At 51.3% G+C, this 23,323-nt stretch overlaps 1 protein-coding gene across 2 annotated transcripts in view; it reads right to left on the bottom strand.

The window, feature by feature from the left end:
- Nucleotides 1–23,323, bottom strand: part of suclg2 (succinate-CoA ligase GDP-forming subunit beta) — a 571,906-nt gene that overhangs the window by 56,888 nt on the left and 491,695 nt on the right. Inside the window, exon 10 of one of the 2 annotated variants that reach the window (XM_072472298.1) lies at nucleotides 1,076–1,196. The exons of the other annotated variant lie outside the window; for it this stretch is intronic. Coding sequence (XP_072328399.1) covers nucleotides 1,076–1,196 — 121 coding nt within the window. The remainder of the gene's footprint in view (nucleotides 1–1,075; nucleotides 1,197–23,323) is intronic. 2 annotated transcript variants of the gene reach the window in all.

Genomic DNA, 23,323 nt, shown 5'->3' with positions numbered 1-23,323 from the left:
TGTGACACTTAAAACCTTGGTCACGAGGGAGGTTCTCGGAGGCTCTTAAAGGAGGAAAGAGAAATAGAGGCACAGAAAGTTTAGGAAAGGAATTCCAAAGCATTGGACCAAGGCAACTGAAGGCATGGCCGCCAAAGGTGGAGCGATTTAAGGTCAGGATGCTAAAGAGGTCAGTATTGGAGGAGGGTAGATATCTTGGGCGGGTTGTGGGGCTGGAGAACATTACAGAGATAGGAAGGGGTGAGGCCGTGGAGGAACTTGAAAACAAGGACCAAAATTTTAACATCAAGCTACTGCTTGATAGGGAGTCAGTGTAGGTTAATGAGCACAGGTGTAATAGGTAATCAGGAATTGTGTGGGCAAGGAAAAAGGCAGTAGGGTTTTGAATCACCTCAAGTTGATGGCTTGCATGTTGAGAGAGGCCTTTGGAATAATCAAGTCCCGAGGTAAAAGTGCCATGCTTGAGGGTTTTAGCAACAGATAAGCTGAGGTGGAGCAGAGATTTACACAGCTGGAAATAGGTGGTCTGACTTATGAACTGGATATGTGATTGGAAGCTCAATTTGATATCCACTACGACACTAATGTTACCAATAATCTCCTTCAGTCTCAGACAGTTTCCAGAGAGAGAGAGATGGAGTCACTGGTAGCTAGGAAACGGAGTTTGTGGCAAAGACTATGATATTTGGATATTGAGGTTATGTTTATAGATGATGTCTCTGAGAGGCTGCATATCAATGTGAAAAAAGGAGGTCAAATATAAATCTTTTGGAGAGACCTGAGATAACCGCATGGGAATAGGAGAAGTCTGCAAGGAGGGTGGAGGTTAAGGGTGTGTTTTTTTGAGAGGGCTGTTGATGACACATTTAAAGGAATCAGGAGCAGTACCTGAAGAGAAAGAGCCACTGACAATATCAGCTAACATGGGAACCAGAGGGGAAAGCGCAGTTTTCAGCAGTTTATTGTAACAGTAACTACTCTTCAAAAAGTATTTCATTGACTGTAAAGCGCTTTGGGATGCCCAGCAGCCATGAAGGCACTGTATAATGGAAGTCTTTCTTTTTGCATTACTTACCTTCAAGTCTCACAACCAGTGGCACTTTCAGTTTAAGTTCACGACTTGCCTTTGTTATGCCATGTGCTATTATTGCACAGTTGACTATACCACCAAAAATGTTGACAAGGATTGCTTCAACCTAGTAAAAGAACAAAGAAGTTTAAGAAAACAAATGCTTGCAGATTATCAGGGAGAGCATAACAAATTCAAATGAACCAGAAATAGTTGTGTGAAAATTACGCTCCTTAAAATATTAACAAAATCAACAGGGAGGAAAAGGGCGAGGTGCCGCAAAGTGGAAGAGATATTTTGGAATCTGGAAAATCAACCTTAAACATTATGGCAAGACAAACAGATTGCAAGGAAGGCAAATGGACTTAACACAAGTTTTCCAGCAATTTATTTGTAACAAGGTAAAAATGACTTCAGGTATTGCAAAATTTTAATCTACAAACAAAGGATTGAAAGTGGGCAGTTAGGGACTTCCGGGTGCGGCTATGCAGAGCTAGGTCGCATATTCGGCAGCTCCTGCTTGGAACGGACTTTTGGGCTCTTTTACAGGGCCCCCACGGCATTTGTTTGACATTTCCCGGTGTGGGAAGAAGGCTGCAATATTCCCCCGACAGTGTCCCCCAGGAAGGGTATGTCTCTGGGTTGCCAGACACGGCATAAACAGTAAAAGACTTGGCTGCAACTGCAGGATAAACAGGGCCTCTTCCAGCATGCAGGCGGGGGAAGGGCAAGCTTAAAGCTGCAAGCTGACCTGAGGGCCTGTATCAAAGGTGAATTCTAGCAGCAGAGGGAACAACTGTGAAAAGACCTCATCAAGGCCACTGAAGGGACTTCCGGTTGCGGTGATGCCTCGCTAGCCGCACGCTTCGGCGGCTCCAGCTCCGACGGACCTTCGGGCTCTTTTAAGAGCCCCAACGGGGAATTTTTCGACGACGCAACCCGGTGTGGGGTGTGTGAGAAGGGAGCCCCCTCCAAACGAAGGAGGAAAAAACCGGCGGCGGCGGCTGCAGCGCGAGGAATCGTCGACCAAAGGGTCAGAAAGAGAGAAGTACAAGATGGCGGCGGAGAAAGCGCAGGCGACATGGGGGCCTGAGCAGGATGAAACTGTGAGACGGTGCGTGGAGCTGCTGAAGAGGGAGGTGCTGACCCCGTTGCTACAGGCAATTGAGGGGCTCAAGGAGGCATTAAAGACCCAGGAGACAGAGCTCCGCGTGGTGGAGCAGAAGGTGACAGATATTGAGGACGAGATCCTGGGCCTGGCGGTTAAGACACAGACGCACGAGGCACTTCATAAAAAGTGTACTGAAAGGATCGAAGCCCTAGAAAATGGAGCGTGAAGGAAGAACCTTCGGATACTGGGTCTCCCTGAGGGTGTGGAAGGAGTGGACTGTGGAGCGTACGCAAGTACGATGCTGAGCTCACTGATGGGTGCTGAGGCCCCTACGGGCTCCTTGGAGGTGGAGTGGGCAAATCGGATTCTGGCGAGAAGACCAAAAGCGGGAGAACCACCCAGGGCGATAATCGTGCGATTTTACCGCCTTAAGGATAGAGAAGAGGTCCTGAGATGGGTTAAAAAGGTGCGGTGTAGCAGATGGGAGAATGCAGTGGTACGGGTATACCAGGATTGGAGTGCGGAGGTGGCGAGAAGGAGGGCGAGCTTCAACCGAGCCAAAGAGGTGTTGCATCAAAGGAAGGTGAAGTTCGGGATGCTGCAGCCGGCAAGACTATGGGTCACGTATCAGGTGAGACACCATTATTTCGAGACGGCGGAGGAAGCATGGACCTTCATCAAAGAAGAGAAATTGGATCGGAACTGAGGGACTGATGCTGCAGGAAATGTTATTGTTAATGTTATGGTTGAAGTTAATTGAGAAGTAAATTGGGAAGGGGGGAGACATTGGGGAAATGTGGGCGACGGTGAGGGGAGAAAGACGGGACATAGTTGGAGAATGGGGAAGGGGAGGGGGAGGGGAAAGGGAGCTGCGCCATAAGAGGCGGGTCAGGTAAAGGGATGTTCCCGCGCCAGAAAGAATAAGGCGGGAAGACAGGCGCAAGGCGGATGGGAGTTCCCCACACGGGGGGGTCGAGGAGTGAGCAGGAGTAGCCGGGGTCAGTTGAAGTCAGCTGACTTACGGAAGTAATATGGGGGGAGCAATCATGCTAGAAAGAGATCTAGCGGGGAGGGAGGGGAGGGAGGAGGAGGGGGGGGGGGACAACTGTGTTGCTGCTGCGGAAATCCAAAAGGAAATGGCTAAAGAGTGGGTGGGCGGGGATGGTGTGCGACGCTGGGGGAGCGAGCGGGAGCGCGGAGGCGGGATATGGGACTGGCCTAGAGAAGGTAATGGCTAGTCGACACGGGAGGGGGGCAGGTAGCCCCCTAGTGAGGCTGATCACGTGGAACGTGAGAGGCCTGAACGGACCGATAAAAAGGGCCCGAGTGCTCGCGCATTTGAAAGGACTAAGGGCAGAATAGAGGGGTGGTCATTTTGGTGGGGAAACGGGTAGCATTTGAAGCAAAGAACATCGTAGCAGATAGCGGAGGTAGATATGTAATGGTGAGTGGCAGGCTGGAGGGAATGGAGGTCGTGTTGGTTAATGTGTATGCCCCAAACTGGGATGATGCGGGATTTATGAGACGGATGCTGGGGCGTATACCGGACCTGGAGGTAGGAAACTTGATTTTAGGAGGGGACTTTAATACGGTGCTGGACCCGGGGCTAGATAGATCCAGCTCAAGGACCGGAAGAAGGCCGGCAGCGGCCAAGGTACTTAAGGGGTTTATGGACCAAATGGGGGGAGTGGATCCATGGCGATTTCTTAGACCTAGGGCTAGGGAGTTTTCCTTCTTCTCCCATGTCCATAAAGTGTACTCCCGGATAGATTTTTGTGTTTTGGGAAGGTCGTTGATCTCTAGGGTGGAAGAAGCTGAGTACTCAGCCATAGCGGTTTCGGATCATGCCCCACATTGGGTGGACCTGGAATTAGGAGAGGAAAGGGAGCAGAGAACACTCTGGCGATTAGATGTGGGACTGATGGCGGATGAGGGAGTGTGTGCAAGAGTGCGGGGGTGTATTGAGAGATACCTGGAGGTTAATGACGACGGCGAGGTCCCTGTGGGAGTGGTATGGGAAGCACTAAAAGCGGTGGTCAGAGGAGAGCTGATCTCCATTGGGGCCCACAAAAGGAAAACAGAGGCCAAGGAAAGGGAAAGATTACTGGGGGAGATTTTAAGGGTGGATAGGGAATTTGCAGAGACCCCGGAGGAGGAATTGTACAGGGAGAGGAGACGACTCCAGACGGAATTTGACCTTCTGACCACCAGAAAGGCGGAGGTACTGTGGAGGAAGGCACAGGGGAGGAGGTATGAATATGGGGAAAAGGCTAGTCGCCTGTTGGCTCATCAATTGCGAAAGAGGGCAGCAGCGAGGGAGATAGGAGGAATTAGAGACGAAAGGGGAGACACGGTGCGAAGGGCAGGAAAGATAAATGAGGTGTTCAAGACCTTCTATGAGGAACTGTATAGGTCTCAACCCCCGGAGGGAGAGGAGGGGATGCGGCAGTTCCTGGACCAATTGAGGTTCCCGAAAGTGGAGGAGCGGGGGGTGGTAGGCCTGGGGGCACCGATTGGGGTGGACGAGGTTATTAAGGGACTGGGAAGCATGCAAGCAGGGAAGGCCCCAAGACCAGACGGGTTCCCGGTGGAGTGTTACAGAAAATATGTGGACTTGTTGGCCCCGTTGATGGTGAGGACGTTCAATGAGGCCAGGAAAGGGGGGACTCTACCCCCGACGATGTCGGAGGCGACGATATCGTTAATTTTGAAGAGGGATAAAGATCCGTTGCAGTGCGGGTCCTATAGACCCATTTCATTATTGAACGTGGACGGCAAATTGTTGGCAAAGGTACTGGCATCGAGGATAGAGGACTGTGTCCCGGGGGTGGTGCACGAAGACCAGACAGGGTTCGTAAAAGGGAGACAACTGAATGTTAACGTGCGACGACTATTAGGGGTGATAATGATGCCCCCAGTGGAGGGGGAGGCAGAGATAGTGGCGGCAATGGACGCAGAGAAGGCGTTTGATAGGGTGGAGTGGGAGTATTTATGGGAAGTGTTAAGGAGGTTTGGGTTTGGGAACGGGTTTATTAGCTGGGTTAGACTTCTTTATGGGGCTCCAACGGCAAGCGTAGTTACAGGTCGACATAGATCGGAGTATTTCCGACTTTATAGGGGAACAAGACAGGGATGCCCGCTGTCTCCATTGTTGTTCGCGTTGGCAATTGAACCTCTGGCCATGGCGTTGAGAGACTCCAGGAAATGGAGAGGGGTGATTAGAGGGGGAGAAGAACACCGAGTCTCGTTATACGCGGATGACCTATTGTTATACGTGTCGGACCCAGCGGGGGGGATGATAGAGGTTATGCGAATTTTGAGGGGGTTCGGGGATTTCTCGGGGTATAGGCTAAACATGGGGAAGAGTGAATTATTTGTGATACATCCAGGGGACCAGAGTAGAGAGATAGAAGGCTTGCCTCTAAGGAAAGTGGAAAGAAACTTCCGATACCTGGGGATTCAGATCGCTAGGAGCTGGGGAACCTTGCACAGACTTAATCTGACACGGTTGGTAGAACAAATGGAGGAGGACTTCAAGAGGTGGGACATGCAGCCTCTATCGCTGGCGGGCAGGGTGCAAGCAATTAAGATGATGGTCCTCCCGAGGTTCTTATTTGTATTTCAATGTCTCCCTATACTAATCACCAAGACCTTTTTTAATAAAATAGACAGGAGCATCACGAGCTTCGTGTGGGCAGGGAAAGTTCCGAGAGTAAGGAGGGGGTTCCTTCAGCGTAGTAGGGACAGAGGAGGATTGGCACTACCGAACTTGGGCGATTACTATTGGGCCGCCAATGTGGCAATGATACGTAAATGGATGATGGAGGGTGAGGGAGCGGCGTGGAAAAGACTGGAGAGAAAGTCCTGTAAAGGGACGAGTTTAGAGGCGCTGGTGACGGCGCCGCTATCGATCTCACCTAAAAGGTTTACCACGAACCCGGTGGTGGCGGCAACATTGAATATCTGGGGACAGTGGAGGCGACAGAGAGGGGTGCGGGGAGCCCTGGTGGGGTCCCCAATCAGGAACAACCATAGGTTCGCCCCAGGAAGAATGGATGGAGGATTTCAGAGCTGGTACCAGTTGGGAATTAGGAGGGTGGGAGATTTATTTATAGATGGGACTTTTGCGAACTTGGGAGCATTGGAGGAAAAGTATAAGTTGCCCCGGGGAAATTTCTTGAGATATATGCAGGTGAGGGCGTTTACTAGACAACAGGTGAGGGAATTTCCGTTGCTCCCGACACAGGGGATACAGGACAGGGTGCTTTCAGGGGTGTGGGTCGGAGAGGGCAAGGTGTCAGAGATTTACCGAGAGATGAGGGAAGAGGGGGAGGAGTCGGTGGGCGAACTAAAAGGAAAGTGGGAAGAAGAACTAGGGGAGGAGATAGAGGAGGGTATGTGGGCTGATGCCCTAAGCAGGGTAAATTCCTCTTCCTCGTGCGCCAGGCTTAGCCTGATTCAATTTAAGGTGCTACATAGAGCACACATAACGGGAGCAAGATTGAGCAGGTTCTTTGGAGTGGAGGACAAATGTGGGAGGTGTGGCGGGAGCCCGGCAAACCACGCACATATGTTTTGGGCGTGCCCGGCCCTGGAAGGGTATTGGAAGGGAGTGACGGGAGTGATTTCGCGGGTGGTGAAGGCCCGGGTCAAACCAGGCTGGGGGTTAGCTCTATTTGGAGTTGCAGAAGAGCCGGGAGTGCAGGAGGCGAAAGAGGCCGACGTTGTGGCCTTTGCGTCCCTAGTAGCCCGGCGCAGGATCCTACTCATGTGGAAAGAGGCGAAAACCCCCGGACTGGAGGCCTGGGTAAATGATTTGGCGGGGTTCATTAAACTGGAGCAGAAAAAGTTTGCCCTGAGAGGATCGGCTCAAGGGTTCACCAGGTGGTGGCAGCCATTTCTCGACTACCTAGGGGAACGTTAGAGGGAAGACAGATGACCAGCAGCAGCAACCCAGGGGGAAGGGGGGGGGGTTAGTTTAGTTTAGGTCAAAGATAAAGGGGTTTTGTTACTTGTGTATTGTTAAAAATTTCTGTATTGTTATTATTGCGTTTGCTTTGTAAGAGGGGAAAAATTGTTGTTTGGGAAAGAAATTTCAATAAAACATATTTAAAAAAAAAAAGAAAATGGGCAGTTACCTCTGCCCAAGAAAGCGTCACATGCCAGCTTCAGAATACTTACTAAGCACTTTGCATTGGTGTTTACTCAGGAAAATATGCTGACAAATTATCAGTTAAAGCGGAGATGGTAAAGGTAATTGATGAGGTGAAAATTGATAGGAAGTATGTTCCGGAAAGGCTGGCTGTACTTAGAATGGATAAGAACACGAGAAATAGGAGCAGTCTTTCCAGCTCTGCCATTCAAAACTATCATGTTTGATCTTGGGATACAGCTCCAGTTTCCTGCCTGCTCCCAATATCCCTCGATTCCCTGAGAGACCAAAACGCTGTCCATCCCAGCCTTAGATGTATTCAATGATGGAGCATCCACAACCCTCTGGGTTAGAGAATTCCAAGAATTAATAATCCTCTGAGTGGTGTATTTTCTCCTCATCTTAGTCCTAAATGATCAGCCCCATATCCTGAGATTGTGCCCCATGTTTTAGATTCCCCAAACAACAGATACAATCTCTCAGTGATCATCCTATCAAGCCTCTTCAGAACCTTAGATGTTTCAATGAGATCACCTCCAATTCTTCTAAACTCCAGAGAATATAGGCCACATTTACTCTGTTCTCATCATTCAACAACAACCTCATCCCAAGCACCAATTTAATTAATCTTCATTGTATCACCTCTGATTGCAAGTATATATTTTCTTAAATGTGGAGAGCAAAATTGTACAAAACACGCTGGATGTGTTCCTATTAAAACCTTGTACAATTGTGTCAGACTTTTTATTCTTGTATTCCAATCCCCTTGCAAAAAGCCAACATGCAATTTGTATTCCAAATTGTGGGCTGAAATTGCAGGCTCACTTTCTGCATTTCTCACATGAGCACACTAAAGACCCTTTGAACATCAACACTTACAAGTTTCTCACCTTTTAAAAAATTCTGCTTTACCATTCTGTTAGGTTATTCACCAAAGTGAATAACCTAACATTTCCCTACGTTATACTTCATCAGCACTCTTGTTGCCCACTCACTCAACCTGTCTATATCTCTTTGCAGCTTTTGCAGGTCACACCCACAGCTTACCTTCCCTAGCTTTGTATCATCAGCAAACTTAGATACATTACTCTGTCTCGTCATCTAAGTCATGAATATTGATTGTAAATAGCTGTATCCCCAGCATTGATCCTTGAGGGACACCACTATTCACTGCCTGCCAACTTGAAAATGCTTTATGCCCACTCTTTGCTTTTTATTCATTAACCAATCCTCTATCCGTGCTAGTCTATTACTCTCAAATCCATGAGCACCTATCCTGCCCAATAACCTTGTGTGGCATCTTATTGAATGCCTTTTGGAAATCCAGGCAAACTACATCTATTGGTTCCTCTTTACCTATCCTACAAGCCCTGAAAAAAACACTAATAACTTTGTCAAACAGGATTACTCTTTAGTAAAACCAAACTGATTTGTTCTAATCATACTATGTTTTTCTAAGTGCATTGTTAAAACTTCCTGAGTCACAGATTTCAGCATTTCCCCCAGTGATTGACGCAAGGTTAACTGACCTGAAGTTCACTGTTTCCCCTCTCCCTCTTTTCTTGAAAAGTGGTGCAGCATTTGCCAACTTCCAATCTGATGGGACTGTTCCTAAATCTAAGGCATTTTGCAAACTCATAGCTAGTACATCTATTATCTCTGCAGCTATCTCTTTTGGAATCCAAGGGCATGTAGGACATCAGGTCCTGGAGATTTGTTGTATTTTAGTCCCTTATGTTTCTCCAATACTTTTTCTCTGCTGGTATTAATTTATTTCACTGTCAATTTCTGTTATGAAGCTTGTGTCTTCTACTGTAAAGAGACGCAAAGTATTTGTTCAACAACTCTACCATTTCCTCATTATCTATGAGAATTCTGCCTGCTTCTGCTTCTATGGGAGAATGTTTACTTTAACTATTCTCGCCCTTTGGATATACTTTTAAAAGCTCTTACAATGTGTTTTGATATTTCTGGCTAGTTTATTCTCATATTCTAATTTTTCCCTTTTTATTACCTTTTTGGTTGCCCGCTGCTGACTTCTAAAACACTCTGCACTGCGAACCGTTTTTGCAAGATTGCAAGCCTTTTCCATCAAGCTGAGACTAACCTCCTGAATAAGCTACCAACAGGCCTTGCTGAGATTTTGTTTTCAATGGAATGTAATTTTGTTGACTATTTTGCTTTGTTTCTTTAAATGTTTCCCACAGTTAATTTGTCCCCATACCTTTTAATTTATTTACCCAATTGATCTTAGCCAATTCTCCCCGCATACAAATGTAATTGGCTTTAAATTTAAGAATTTTTTTGCAACTGGAATACGTCATTTTCAAACTTAACGTGGAATTCAGTGGTATTATGATCAATATTTCCCAATGGATCTTTTACTATGACATTACTAATTAACCCTGCTTCATTACATAATCTTCTTCTACGGCGATTACTCATTGAGGAGTATGACTGTCCACTTAAGAAACTCTGTGTCACTGATCATGGGTTTCTGTGTGTCCTTACAGGGCTAATGAGCACTTTCTTAGAGCTACATCTCCAACAGCACACTTGGCAGGTGCTCCCAGGTGGGATTGCTCCTTGATCTCGAGATCGCTGGTATTCCATTCTCAGGCTCATTGTCCAGAGACCCTCTAACTGTCGACTGTTCTCGAAGAGTTGGGTCCCTTCAATCAGGTGGTTCCTTCAATCAGGTAGGTCTCTTCTGAGCAAGGGTCTCCCAGTTGTTGATGTCTATGTTGCATTTCTTGAGGAAAGTCTTCAAGGTACCTTTCAAGTGCTTCCTTTGTCCTTCTCTTGTTCATAAGCCTTCCTTGAGCTAGGCGAAGATGATCTGTTTCGGCAGTCCGGATTCTGGCATCCTAAGTACATGACTGGTCCACCGGAATTGGTTTTGGATTAATATAGCCTCAATGCTGGTGCTCGATGGATGGTCAAGACAAGCTGGTATCATAAAAGACACTTCAATCGACCAGAGAGAGAAATGACTGATGCCAAAAAAGGCAGTACATTCAACATGCAAAAACAACACGAAAGAAAGAACATGTTGGTTGCTGCCCAGCCCTCTCCAGCTGGCCTCTGGCTCTGCTCGAGTCGCCCTACCTGGCTGCTGCTCCCCAATTCCCCGAGATATGATGCTGGTGCTTGCCTGGCCCCCTTTACACCTCCTGACTGCTGCTCTGCTCACCTCTCAGCTCTGGTGGCCGGACCTCAAACCTTGACGACAGCGTGCGCTTCTGGCTGGCTGCTGCTGACTATCTGGCCTGGTGGCCTCTTCTTTTTGGTTGGTTGCCCACCCGTCCTCCTCAGCCCTGGTCTGGAGTTTGAGAGTTGCCCTGCTGCTCCTCAACAACCAGTGCCGCCTCCACGCTTCGTTAAATGCTTCACAGAAGGACTTCCGTGGCAGGGATCTGTTGAGCCACATCAGGTGGCTCTCCTCCAGAATACAATAAAATAAGCATTTTTAGATGGATTTAGCCTGAAAATTCAGACTTATTCCACCCACAAGCAAGAAAAGGAGAGAAAAAGTGCAGTATGCCAGTGAATGGGAGCTCAAGAGGCTGCAGAGAAGATGGAAGCAGAAGGAAAGGTCAAGAGCAGCGGGTGAGCGAGTCGGCAGATCCACGAGATGAAGAGTTCCCCGGCCACCCAGGAGAGAGGGAGACCGACAACCCGAACAATGCCCCCCACCCACCCCGCCTGGAGATGGATGGAAGACGTTCTTGATGAAGGAAATGACGGAAATGAGAGAGGTGATTAAAGTGGAGATCCAGGTGGCATTGTCGGAGGTGTTGGTCGCCTTGCAGACGGTGACAGATGGAATGGGGAAGAAACCAGAAGCTCAGAGGAAGACGATCCTAGAGCTGGAAAAGTCGTCGATGGACCAGAGCGACAGGATTGTTGCTTCACAAGACACGGATGTGAGGTTGGACACGGACCTCTTGGCCGACAAAGTCTTCTGCCAGAAAACATCACAGACCATAGGCGAGTACAGCACTAACAACCAGAATGGGGAAGTCTCACCTTCCCCGTTTTGGGAGGCACTGAAGATGGTGATTAGGGGAGAGATTATAGCCTATAAGGTTTGAAGAGACAGGGAAGAGAGGACGGCGAGGCTAACAACTGATCAACTCCATCCTGGAGGTCGACAAAAGATACTCCGAGGCCCCAACCGTGGAGCTTCTGGCGGACAGGAAAAAGCTACAAATGGACTTTAACCTGCTTTCCGCTAGGAAGGCAGTACACCAATTCCACCAGATACGGGGGACCTTTTATGAACATGGAGCGAAGGCTACACGCCTGTTTTCTCACCAGCTGAGAAGGCAGGCAGCCATCGCGGGAAATAAACCAGGTAAAGGACAGCAGAGGCAGACTAGTAGTCAAACCAAAAGAGGTCAAACGAGCATCTGAGGCCTTCTACCAGGGACTGTACATCTCCGAGCCCCCCCCGGCAGAGCCTCGGGGATGAAACAGTTCCTCGATGGACTGGACATGCCAATCGTGTAAGGCGATAGACGGAGGGAGCTGGAAGCACCAACAGGACTGGGTGAGGTCATGGAGAGTATCAACTCCATGTAGGCGGATAAGGCGCTGGGAACGGATGTGTTCCCGGCGGGCTGCTACAAAAAATTCACACCAGCTCTTGGCCCACACCTACGGGAGATGCTCGCAGATGGGGCATTCTGCCTTTTACGCTAATTCAGGCAACCATATTGTTGATCCCAAAAAAAGACAAAGACCCAGATCATATAGACTCATTTCGCTGCTGACGTAGATGCAAAAATATTTGCGAAAGTCCTGGCCAAGAGATTGGAGAACTGCGCACTAGAAGTGGTCGCAGAGGACCAGACGGGCCTTGTCAAGGGTAGACAGCTAACTCCGTACATCAGATGACTGCTGAATGTGATACTGACCCCATCCGGGGAGGGAACACCAGAGGTGATCGTCTCCCTGGAAGCAGAAAAGGCCTTCAACAAAGTCGAATCTAAGTACCTCATTAAGGTACTGGAGCGGTTTGGGCTGGGCTGGGGTTCACTTTGTGGGTGAAACTCCTGTACAACGCTGCCAAGGCGAGCGTTCGGACCAACACAACCAGCGCTGAATGGTTTCAGTTGCACAGAGACACCAGGCGGCGATGCCCGCTCCTGATCGCCTTGGCAATTGAAACCCGGGCGATCGACCTGTGAGATAAGAGAGGTTGGAAAGGTATCCGAAGAGAAGGCAGAGAGCACAAAGTCTCTCTTTTTATGCAGATGATCTGCTCCCATACATCTCGGACTTGCAGAATGGCTTGAGGAAAATCTTGATGCTCTTGGAAGAGTTTGGGGACTTCTCGGACTACAAACTCACCTGGGCAAAAGTGAGGTATTCCCAGTGAATCTGAATGGGGGAGGGACAAAGCTGGAAGGTCTACCATTTAAAATAGCCCAAAACAAATTCCGCAATACAAATTGGGGAAGCATGGTAGCACAGTGGTTAGCACTGTTGCTTCACAGTGCCAGGGTCCCACGTTCGATTCCCTGCTGGGTCACTGTCTGTGCAGAGTCTGCACGTTCTCCCCGTGTCTGTGTGTGTTTCCTCCGGGTGCTCCGGTTTCCTCCCACAGTCCAAAGACATGCAGGTTAGGTGGATTGGTTATGCTAAATTGCCCTTAGTGTCCAAAAAAATTAGGAGGGGTGATTGGGTTACGGGGGTAGAGTGGAAGTGAGGGCTTATAGTGGGTCGGTGCAGATTCGATGTGTATGTTCAGGGGGGGAGGTGTGTGTGTGTGGGCGGGGGGGGCGGAGAATCCAAAAAACCCTGAGACAACACTGCAGAGGAGAAGAAGCATGGGTGGCCTGGCCCTTCCGAACTTGCAACGCTAACACTGGGCAGCCACAGCCGAGAGGGTGAGGGGATGGGTAAGGGAACTGAGCATGGAATGGATGAGGTTGGTGGAGTCCTCCTGCACGGGAATGACCCTCCGAGCCCTCGCCACAACAGCGCTCCCATCCTCACCGGCAAAACACACATCCAGCCCAAGGGTCAGAGCAACGCTGAGAAATTGGAACCAGATGAGACAGCACTTCGGCTCAACCAAGGTGTCCACCTTGGCCCCCATCTGCGGCAACCACAGTTTCCCACCAGCCATGCTAGACGCCTCCTTTAAGCGATGGAGACAGGACGGGAGGATGCTAGCTCTGGTGATATGCATATAGGTGGATCTATGTATAATTGTACATAGTTGTACCAATGCATATATTTGTATATAATAGCACCACTGTACACAGCCACTGACCAATACACGTAGGGACAGTTATGACCCTCCACCTGCAGATGGAACCAGACATCGACACAGACATATATATATATCAGGGGACGTACGGGAGGCGGGCACTTGGTAGTAAGACGGACAAGAGGACAGACATCTCCCTCCATAGTTTTACAGGAACGGAGACGGAATTGTTTGTACATAGAAATGCATGGTTACCATCAAGAATAAATACTTCACTTCCGGTTGTGGCTATGCAGAGCTAAGTCGCACGTTCGGCAGCTCCCGCTTGGAACGGACTTTTGGGCTCTTTTCAGGCCCCCCAACGGCATTTTTTCGACATTTCCCGGCATGGGAAGAAGATTGCAATATTCCCTCGACAGTGTATGGCTTGGACCAGGAGCGGAGCAACTAAAAAAGTGGTGGTGAACCCAAAGAAAGTGCGAGGGAAGAAGAGCAAGGTGGCGGCGGGTGGGGACCAGGCAGCGTGGATGCAGTGGGCGCAGGGGCAGCAGGAGGCTATCCAGCGCTGCTTCAGGGAGATCAAAGCGGACCTGCTTGAGCCGATGAAGGCTTCTATCGACAAACTGCTGGAGACCCAGACGGCCCAGGGGGTGGCGATCCGTGAGGTCCGACAAAAGATCTCCGACAACGAGGACGAGATCTTAGGCCTAGCGGTAAAGGTGGAGGAACACCACAAGAAATGGCAGGAACGGTTTGAGGAGATGGAGAATCGATCGAGGCGGAAGAATTTGCGGATCCTGGGTCTCCCGGAGGGGCTGGAGGGGTCAGACGTGGGGGCCTATGTGGTCACCATGTTAAACTCGCTGATGGGAGCGGGGTCCTTCCAGGGGCCCCTGGAGCTGGAAGGGGCCCATAGAGTGCTGGCGAGGAGGCCCAAGGCTAACGAGCCGCCGCGGGCGGTGCTGGTGCGGTTTCATCGGTTCGCTAATCAGGAGTGCGTGCTCAGGTGGGCCAAGAAAGAGAGGAGCAGCAGGTGGGAGAACACGGAGGTTCGAATATATCAGGACTGGAGTGCGGAGGTGGCGAAGAGGAGGGCCGGGTACAACCGGGCGAAGGCAGTGCTGCACAGGAAGGCGAAGGCAGTGCTGCACAGAAATTTGGCATGCTGCAGCCAGCGCGACTGTGGGTCACCTACAAGGACCGGCACCATTATTTTGAGTCCCCGGAGGAGGCGTGGGCCTTTGTTCAGGCCGAGAAGCTGGACACAAACTGAGGGTCGGGATGGGTGGTCGGCAATTGCTGTTGGTGTGTTACATTTTTAGGGGGGGTTCTTTGCTCTTGTTTCTTTTTGGTTCGGTGTGGGTGGTTAGGGTGGGTTGGGCACTGTTTTGGTTGGGTCTGTCGGGTGGGCTCTTGGAGGGGGCTAAGTAAATCGAGTAGGCGTGGATGGCCGGTAGGGGGGATGGGGCCCCGCGAGGGAGGGTGAGGCCCGAGTCGGGGGTGAGGTGGCGGGGCCGGGCAGGTGGAAAGCGCGGGCTTTTTCCCGCGCTGAAGGCTGGAGGGGGTGGGGCCGGGGCAGGGAAGCGAGGGTTGTTTCCCGTGCTTGGGATAGAAGGGGGAGGCAGAGAGCCTGCTGATGGGTAATGGAGGAGCAGAGTATGTCCCACAATGGGAGGAGTCGAAGGAGAGGCGGGAGCAGCCGGGGTCAGCAGGAGTCAGCTGACTTGCGGGAGTGCAATGGGAAGAGCAAAGCAGCTAGGAGGGGTCCTAGCTTTGGGGGGGCCGGGGGGGCGACTAGGTTGCTGCTGGTATGGTCAAGGGGAGCTGGAGCGAGTAGAGGGGGTTGGGACGGGGGTCTGTCGCCGTGGGGAACGGGCCGGGCGTGGGGTGCGGGCGCGTGACTGGCCGAGGAGGGGTTATGGCTAGTCGGCGGAGGAGGGGGGCCGGTAGCCCTCTGATCCGGCTAATAACCTGGAATGTAAGGGGACTGAACGGGCCTGTCAAGCGGGCCCGGGTGTTCGCGCAGCTGAAGGCGGATGTGGTCATGCTCCAGGAGACACACCTGAAGGTGGCAGACCAGGTAAGATTGAGGAAGGGGTGGGTAGGTCAGGTGTTTCATTCGGGGCTGGATGCCAAAAACCGGGGGTGGCGATCTTGGTGGGAAAGAGGGTGTCGTTCGAGGCGTCGAGCATTGTGACAGACAATGGCGACAGGTATGTAATGGTAAGTGGTAAGCTGCAAGGGGAGAGGGTGGTACTGGTCAACGTGTACACCCCGAACTGGGACGATGATGGTTTTATGCGACGCATGTTGGGTCGGATCCCGGAACTTGGAAGTGGGGGGCCTGATAATGGGGCGGGGGACTTTAACACGGTGTTGGATCCGGCACTGGACCGCTCCAGGTCTAGGACGGGTAGGAAGCTGGCGGTGGCTAAAGTGCTGAGGGGGTTTATGGACCAAATGGGAGGGGCGGACCCTTGGAGATTTGCAAGGCCGGGGGCTAGGGAATTTTCATTCTTCTCGCACGTTCATAAGGCCTATTCATGGATCGACTTTTTTATTACGAGTAGGGCGCTGATAGCGAGAGTAGAGGATACCGAGTACTCGGCAATAGCCATTTCGGATCACGCCCCGCATTGGGTAGGCCTAGAGCTGGGGGAGGAGAGGGTCCAGCGCCCGTTGTGGCGCTTGGAGGTGGGGCTGTTGGCGGACGAGGAGGTGAGTGAGCGGGTCCGAGGAAGCATAGAGAGACACCTGGAGGCCAACGATAACGGGGAGGTCCGAGTGCGGATGGTATGGGAGGCGCTGAAGGCAGTGGTTAGGGGAGAGCTGATCTCCATTAGGGCCCACAAGGAGAGGAGAGAGCAGAGCGAGAGGGAGAGGCTGGTGGGGGAGATGGCGAGGGTTGACAGGAGGTATGCGGAGGTGCCTGAGAAGGGACTGTTGAGGGAGAGGCGTAGCCTCCAGGCCGAATTCGACCTGTTGACCACCAGGAAGGCGGAGGCGCAGTGGAGGAAGGCCCAGGGGGCGGTTTATGAGTATGGGGAAAAGGCAAGTCGGATGCTGGCTCATCAGCTTCGGAAGCGGGATGCAGCTAGGGAGATCGGGGGAGTTAAGGATAGGGGAGGGAGTGTGGTGCAGAGTGGTGTTGGCATCAATGGGGTCTTCAGGGACTTTTATGAGGAACTGTATCGGTCCGAGCCCCCACTGGAGGAGGGAGGGATGGGCCGCTTTCTGGACCAATCGAGGTTTCCAAAGGTGGAGGAGGGGCAGGTGGAGGGATTGGGGGCCCCGATTGGACTGGAGGAGCTGTCCAAAGGGATAGGGAGCATGCAGGCGGGGAACGCACCGGGGCCGGACGGTTTCCCGGTCAAATTCTACAAAAAATATGTGGACCTGTTGGGCCCATTGCTAGTTAGGACCTTCAATGAGGCAAGGGAGGGGGGGGGGCTTTGCCCCCGACGATGTCCCGGGCACTGATCTCCTTGACCCTGAAGCGGGACAAGGATCCCCTGCAGTGTGGGTCTTACAGGCCGATTTCGTTGTTAAACGTAGATGCCAAGGTGCTGGCGAAGGTATTAGCCACGCGAATTGAGGATTGCGTGCCGCAGGTGATCCACGAAGACCAGACGGGGTTCGTGAAGGGGAGGCAGTTGAACGTGAATGTGCGGAGGCTCCTGAACGTTATTATGATGCCGGCGAGGGAGGGGGAGGCGAAGATAGTGGTGGCGATGGACGCGGAGAAGGTCTTCGATAGGGTAGAGTGGGGGTACTTGTGGGAGGTGCTGAAGAGGTTCGGGTTTGGGGAGGGGTTCGTCAGGTGGGTTAGGCTGTTGTACGAGGTCCCGATGGTGAGTGTGGCCATGAACAAGAGGAGGTCTGAGTACTTTCGGTTGCATCGAGGGACGAGGCAGGGGTGTCCGCTGTCCCCCCTGCTCTTCGCACTGGCGATTGAACCCCTGGCTATGGCACTGAGAGAGTCGAGGAACTGGAGGGGGCTGGTGCGGGGTGGGGAGGAGCATAGAGTGTCGCTCTATGCGGACGACTTGCTGCTATATGTGGCGGTCCCGGTGGGGGGAATGCCGGAGGTAATGAGGATCCTCAGGGAGTTCGGGGATTTCTCAGGGTACAAGCTCAACATGGGGAAGAGCGAGTTGTTCGTGGTTCACCCAGGGGACCAGGAGAGGGGGATTGGCGGGCTCCCACTAAAAAGGGCAGAGAGGAGCTTCAGGTATTTGGGGGTCCAGGTGGCCAGGAACTGGGGGCCCTGCACCCTGCATAGACTTAATTTCACGAGGCTAGTGGAGCAAATGGAGGAGGAGTTCAAGAGGTGGGACGCATTACCGCTGTCCCTGGCGGGTAGGGTGCAGTCAGTCAAGATGACGGTGCTCCCAAGGTTTCTGTTCCTGTGCCTCCCCATTCTTATCCCGAAGGCCTTTTTTAGGCGGGTGAACAGGAGCATAACGGGGTTTGTGTGGGCGCGAGGGACTCCAAGGGTGAGAAGGGTGTTCCTGGAGCGGAGTAGGGATGGGGGGGGGGCTGGCACTGCCCAACCCTATGTGGGTACTACTGGGCCACCAATGTGGCGATGGTGCGCACATGGGTGATGGAGGGGGAGGGGGCTGCATGGAAGAAGCTGGAGACGGCGTCTTGTGAGGGTACGAGTCTGGAGGCGCTGGCAACAGTGCCACTGCCGCTCCCTCCAATGAGGTATACCACGAGCCCGGTAGTGGCGGCTACCCTCAAAATCTGGGGGCAGTGGAGGCGGCATAGGGGGGAAGTGGGGGCCTCGGTGTGGACCCCAATATGAGGGAACAACCAGTTTGTCCCAGGGAGATTAGATGGAGGGTTTTTGGGGTGGCACAGGGCAGGGATAAGAAGGTTTGGGAGAAATGTTTGTGGATGGGAAGTTCGCGAGCCTGGGTGAGCTGGAGGAGAAGTACGGGCTCCCCCCGGGGAACACCTTTAGGTATTTACAGTTAAGGGCGTTTGCCAGGCGGCAAGTGGTGGAATTCCTGCGGATGCTGCCACGCACAGTACAGGACAGGGTGCTCTCGGGTGGGGTGGGTTGGAGAGGGGAAGATCTCGGCATCTTACCAGGTGATGCAGGAGGAGGCGGCCTCGGTGGTGGAGTTGAAAGGTAAGTTGGAGGAGGAGTTGGGAGAGGAGATCGAGGAGGGGACGTGGGCAGATGCCCTTAGGAGGGTGAACTCTTCCTCTTCATGCGTGAGGCTCAGCCTCATACAGTTTAAGGTGCTGCACAGGGCACACATGACCGGGACAAGGATGAGCCGGTTCTTTGGAGGTGAGGACAGGTGTGTTAGGTGCTCTGGGAGCCCAGCAAATCACACCCATATGTTCTGGGCATGCCCAGCGCTGGTGGAATTTTGGAAGGGCATAGCGAGGACGGTGTCGGAGGTGGTAGGATCCAGGGTCAAACCAGGCTGGGGGCTCGCAATATTTGGGGTTGCAGGGGAGCCGGGAGTGCAGGAGGCGAAAGAGGCCGGTATTCTGGCCTTTGCGTCCCTGGTAGTCCGGCGAAGGATTCTTCTTCAGTGGAAGGATGCGAGGCCCCCAAGCGTGGAATCCTGGATCAACGATATGGCAGGGTTCATTAAATTGGAGAGGGTGAAATTCGCCTCGAGAGGGTCGGTACAAGGGTTCTTCAGGCGGTGGCAACCGTTCTTGGAGTTCCTGGCAGAACGGTAGACAATGGTCAGCAGCAGCAACCCGGGGGGGGGGAGGGGGGTCTATTTTATTTATGTGTGTTTACACTGGGGGTCTGAAGGGGTGTATATATTTGCTATGTTTGCTTAGTGTTAATTCGGGGTGTTAATTTATTATTTATGTATAGGGGGAGGGGGGCACGGGGGTTGTTTTATTTTGTTCTGTATTTAATTCTATTGGGTTCCTTTTTCATTTTGTTGTTGGTATTTTGTGAAAACCTCAATAAAAATTATTTTTTAAAAAAAGAATAAATACTTGTAGCAATCATATCTTTGTGTTCTATATGTACCTTCATGAGCAAGGAAGCAACTGAACAGAATATTAACGATTAGGGACTTCTACACGTGGGACCGACATGCAACCTAAGACCAGCTGACAGAAAGACTGGAACTACCGAACGGACAGGAGTTCCGACATTTACAAGTCAAAAATTTTCTCCGCAAGGAGATAACAAGGTATCCTTGGGCCCCGAGAGACACAATGTTGGAGTAGCTACTGAATGCGGACAGCATGGAAAAAGGTAACTGCGGGGCCATATACGGACGACTTTTAGAAAGGGCGAGAGCACCACTGGACCAAGCAAGACAGAAATGGGAGGATGAACTAGGAATGGAAGTAGGATGGGGACTCTGGAGCGAAGCACTAAGTAAGACCGACTCCACCTCCTCCTGTGCAAAGCTAAGCCTCATTCAGTTTAAAGTGGTGCACAGAGCCCACCTGACTAGAACCTGAATGAGCAGGTTCTCCCCGGAGGTGGAGGACAAATGTGAACAGGGAGGCCCGGCCAACCACACCCACATGTTCTGGGCATGCCCCAGGCTTGTCAGGTTCTGGACAGACTTCTTGTGGGGGTGAGGATGGAGACATGCCCAAAAGTGGCAGTCATCGGGGTATCGGACCAGCCAGAACTTCATATGGGTAAGAGGGCCGATGCCCTTGCTTTTGCTTCCTTAACTGCCCGCCAGAGAATCCTGCTCGGCTGGCGATCAGCGGCACCACCCACAGCTGCAGACTGGCTGGCAGACCTGTCAGAATTTCTCCATCTGAAGAAGATCAAATACACCATCCGAGGGTCAGGCAATGGCTTCCACAATGCGTGGGGGCAATTGCTCAGCCTGTTCCAAGACCTGTTTGAAGCCAATAACGGATGGGAGGTGTGGGGGAGGGGGAGGGCGGTGGGACCAATTGGAACCACCAGGGCCACACAAAGGAGGCAGGAAGGAAGCGAGGGACCCAAGGAAACACCAGGAGGGTACCCGGGGAAAGACCGAAGAGGCGGCCAGAGGCGCCCCCCCCCCCCCCCCACCCCCCCCCCCCACCCCCCCCCCCCCCCCCCCCACCCCCCCCCCCCCCACCCCCCCCCCCCCCCACACACACACAAAGCCAAAAGAACAAAAACAAGATGAACAATAGATAATAACATCCACGGTGGAGGAAAGGGCCTAAGACAGAGCCCGAATAGCAGAAAAGGGGAGGGGGAAACAAGGTTGGGGGGGGGGGAAAAAAGGGTGGGCCAAAGAAGGAAAAGCATGTAAATTGCAAATAGTAACCGCTTCAATCATCTCCTGTCTAATGTACAAACGTAAAATTCAATAAAAATATTGATTAAAAATAAAACTTTGCGGGGCTCGCATCCCGATGACCTCAATGAAAGCAACCCCCCCACCCACATTGGCCGGGGCCACGTGCCGCAGTGCTGCGTGCTTCATTGAAAGTACGCCGGATTGCGATTTAAAAAAAAAGTTAACTCCAACTGCCTTGCATCTTCTAAAGTGAAACCAGGGCATAAGAGTATAACAAAGAAACTACTCAGTGATCTGGACCAAATCTCCTTGTCTTAAGCAGATGTACTCTTTTGATCTCTTTGAAGACAGTTAACACACTTAGATGCACAGTAGATGCACCGTTTGGGTCAGTTTCTAAGCTGCTTTATTTCACAGTAGACAAAACACACAATATACTGACCACAATGTAATCATTTGCCACAGCCATTTTAAATAATAACACATGCAGAGTAGCCCAGTTTGGTAGACCTTGTATATGTGGAAACATAAATTCTGGCTAAGCAGAGCAAAGGTTCCACATCTGCAGGCAATTCCTGCCTCACTGACCGATTTCTGGTGTCTGTATTGATACTTAAAAGGCTTTCTTTCAAAGACTCAGAGATCAAAGAAATTTATCAACATCAAGGTGCACATTGTATCCTGCATGAACAGGCATAGCTAACAAAAGAATTATTGTATAGGGTCAGTGCAAAGCTGTCCACCCTACATTTAAATCACTTCTGTCTGCCTATGATAGTCAATCAAGCACTATGCTGACTGGGAAGATGCTTCTTTTCAGGTAAGCTTCTGCCCAAAATACACTTTAAAGTATCTTGTATCCAGATTTAATTTGAGGAAGAAAAGGTTACTGAATCTCCAATTATGTCTGTTCTCCACGAGGAAATGCTAATGGTGATGATTCTCCCAAAAAATGACTAAGTGTAATTTCAGGGGGAAAACCGGCGAGAATCCCTCTGGCTTTTCTGGCACGATTTCTATCGCAATTCACCTACGCTTAGTTATTTTTAGGAGCTTGGAGAGTTTCGCACTGAATTCTCTCACACTTCGAATTACTTTAGCGTGGGGACCTTGATAACCATTAATTCAATCGAGTCGGTTGTTATCAAAGAACAGTGGTTTTAATCAAATAGAAATGTGCCAACCAGCAACTCCTCCCGCACTGAGAGCCTGTCCCAGATCGGCCGGTTATATACTTCCTCAGAGGGGCGGAGCCACAGGCAGAGCCAACAGCAGCATCAATACAACAACAGCAATAACTAGCAATGGAACAACAGTAACAGTGAGTATATACAATAATAGTGACAACGATAATAACAGCAATAGATCAACAGTGAATATATACAATAGCCATACGTGGCTCATCACAGACGTAAAGATACAGGCAACACTCGCTCTGCAGAGAACTGGGCGCCATGTTTAAAAGTGCTCCGATCTCAAAATTAAGTTGAAGGTACCCCACAACCTCCACCCATGGACATGGCGACCTCCCGCAGAGATGGGCAACATCCACAATCTTTGATGCCAGAGGGGCAACCTCCTCCCCATGACTAAATTTCCAGGTCACCCCGTCTCCCACACCACGCAAGCATGAAGGTGACCTCACAGATATCCCCAAGTGAGCGATATCCTAAATGGGTCGCCAAGGGCCCCCCTCCATATGCCCCCTTCAGGTCGATACCCCCTTCATGCACCCTCTTCTGCCCCCCCCCATACCTCCCTCTTCATGTCCATGACCCCTCTCAGGCGCTGTCGTTTGGCACCCTGGTACTGCCCCCAAGCTCTCTGCCAGTGGAAACCTGGCACCCTGGGAGTGCGAAGGTGCCAGGATGCCCTGTCCCCGGCCACCTAGGGGCTCCAATGGCCCCTGAGCCTTCTGACGTTGCCAGTACTAATTTGCACTGGCCTCACGCTGCGCTGGCGGGGGGTGGTGAATCCCACCATCTGGGAGACCCAAGTCTCGAATGAGCTGAGCATATTTACATGAGTCTAAAAACACACTTAAAGACGGAAGTCTGAAGGGCTGGCGAAAATGGGTGATTTATTCTTGGAGGGTTGATTTGCCAGCCTGAGGAGCTGCAGGAGAAATTTGGGCTGTTAGGCTCGGACATGTTTATGTACCTCCAGGTGCGGAGCTTTGTTAAGAGTTTTTTTCGGATTTCCCGGTGGTGCCGCCATCATCCTTATTGGAGAGGATTCTCTCCTGTTCGGGGTCGGAGGAGGGCAGCACGTCCAGTATGTATGAAGGGACTGTAGGGGAAGAGTGGCGTTCGGTGGAGAGGGTTAAGGTTAAACGGGTGGAGGAGTTGGGGCCAAAACTGGAGGAGGTGATATGGGGTTGAGGAGGGGTTGCGGAGGGCGAGTGCCATATCGTCGTGTATGAGACCGAGCCTTATTCAGCTAAAGGTAGAGTTTCGAGTGCACCTCACTAAGGCTGGGATTAGTCCCTTTTTTTGAGGTAGTGAAAGATTGGGTTCAAAAG

Source organism: Scyliorhinus torazame, chromosome 13, assembly GCF_047496885.1.
Source record: "Scyliorhinus torazame isolate Kashiwa2021f chromosome 13, sScyTor2.1, whole genome shotgun sequence".
Classification (NCBI taxonomy): Eukaryota; Metazoa; Chordata; class Chondrichthyes; order Carcharhiniformes; family Scyliorhinidae; genus Scyliorhinus; species Scyliorhinus torazame.
This window is presented reverse-complemented; position numbering and strand designations above follow the sequence as displayed.